Source organism: Megascapheus bottae, chromosome 22 (genome assembly GCF_031878675.1).
Source record: "Megascapheus bottae isolate mThoBot1 chromosome 22, mThoBot2.hap1, whole genome shotgun sequence".
NCBI classification, from domain to species: domain Eukaryota; kingdom Metazoa; phylum Chordata; class Mammalia; order Rodentia; family Geomyidae; genus Megascapheus; species Megascapheus bottae.
In genome coordinates, this window is record NC_143530.1 from 16,590,826 (window position 1) to 16,592,350 (window position 1,525).

At 41.1% G+C, this 1,525-nt stretch overlaps 1 protein-coding gene across 1 annotated transcript; it reads right to left on the reverse strand.

Annotated features, from left to right (window-relative positions):
• Positions 1–424: 424 nt before the first annotated feature.
• On the reverse strand, positions 425–1,315 carry LOC150048220 (putative vomeronasal receptor-like protein 4). The gene has a single exon (XM_090356209.1). It carries the CDS (start codon positions 1,313–1,315, stop codon positions 425–427), a length of 891 nt encoding a protein of 296 aa, XP_090212335.1.
• Between the last annotated feature and the right edge of the window lie 210 nt (positions 1,316–1,525).

Here is a 1,525-nt window from a genome sequence, read left to right on the forward strand (position 1 = left end):
CCCGAAAGAACCACCAGAGGCCGAAGTCAAAGCAAAGAAGCAAGGGTCATTTATTACGAGTTCAAACTCGGACCTCCGTGTGCCCGCAGCTGGCAATGCTAAGAGGCCCCGAACAAAGGTTTTACACAGCTTTTATAGGGGAACTCCATAGTTACAATCACCTGATCGGTTGTTTGGTAACTTCGAACCACTGGTCGCTTCAGGATTGGTCAGAGATCAGGTGCCTAACCACTGAGCATTGGGCTGTTACCACCTGGGGTTCAAGTCCGGGCTAGTTCCGGGAACGTGTGTTTTTGATTCCTAGTATATGGGCCCTGAGCAAAGTGGGGTCATTCCCAGAACATGGGACAATCTTGGCACAACACATCAAAATGCTAAAACATATATTTATTAAAATCAATGATGGAGCTTTGTTCAATGTATTTCAATGCCAACATTCAGCCAGATTTCTATCTTTGGGAATCAGTATAAAGGGACTGAGAATTGCATAACCAACCCTCAGATATTCTTGAATATTTTCCATAATGGAATTATTTTCTAAGAAGGCATATAAAAAAAGAGAAAGAATACATTCTGTCCAATAAAAGAAAAGAAAACAAAGCATGAGAAAGAGAACATCGTGAGCAGCTTTCATCTCAGGAGAAGTTTTGTAGAGAAGCTTGGATGTGTGAAGGTAGAGAACACGCTGGTGGTGCTTGTGGAGAAGAAACACCATGTAGCCACTGGCCACACCCATGATGCCTTGAAACCCAGCATCCCTTAAGACCATGAGGGCAAGAAAAACCCATCTCATTAGCAAGTTGTCTGGTACAAAATAGCAATATTGGTCACTTTGAGTACTTTGTGATATGTTCAAACTTTTGATATTTTTTATGTGGTAGAGTAAGTTCATGCTTATGAAGGAATTGAGTATCCAAAACAATAACAATGGGGGAAGAATGTGCCACGCAGATTGAAGCTTTAGCTTTTTCCAGGCAGAGTCTCTGGGGCTGATGGTGATGGCCTGGACCAGGGTGAGGAGAGTGCTGGTGCAGATGGAAAGTCCTCGAGCCACTCTCTCTAGGTATACAAAGACCATACAGCCTATATCCTCTAAGAAGTTTTCTCCGCCAAAGCCTGCGAGCATCTTTGGTATCACTTTTGAAAAAAGCATTAAGATGTTTGTAAAAGCCAAGTGGATGAACAGAAGGTATACAGATTTCTTCTTGTTACCTTTAAACATGTGCATGTAAGTGAAAAGAATGAAGATATTCCCCAGAATGCCAAATGCAGACATAGAAAGGAAGACTGTTCCCTTGAAGAATCTCAAAGACATGTCTTACTTTATAGGCAGAGAAATTTGGATTCAGCAATCACCATATTTAAGAAACTATTAGTAAGAAGAGAACCCACCTGCAAAAAAACAAATCACATATAACCTACATTTTCAGGAAAAAGAACAGTCATATTCCATGTACTAGTTTGATTTATCTATTTATCTTTTTTCCCTGTCCTGGGCTTGAACACAGGGACTAAGGACTGTCCT

What these genes read in the sequence shown, in the direction of transcription:
- LOC150048220 (XM_090356209.1), bottom strand. Translation starts at nt 1,315, where the DNA reads ATGTCTTTGAGATTCTTCAAGGGAACAGTCTTCCTTTCTATGTCTGCA.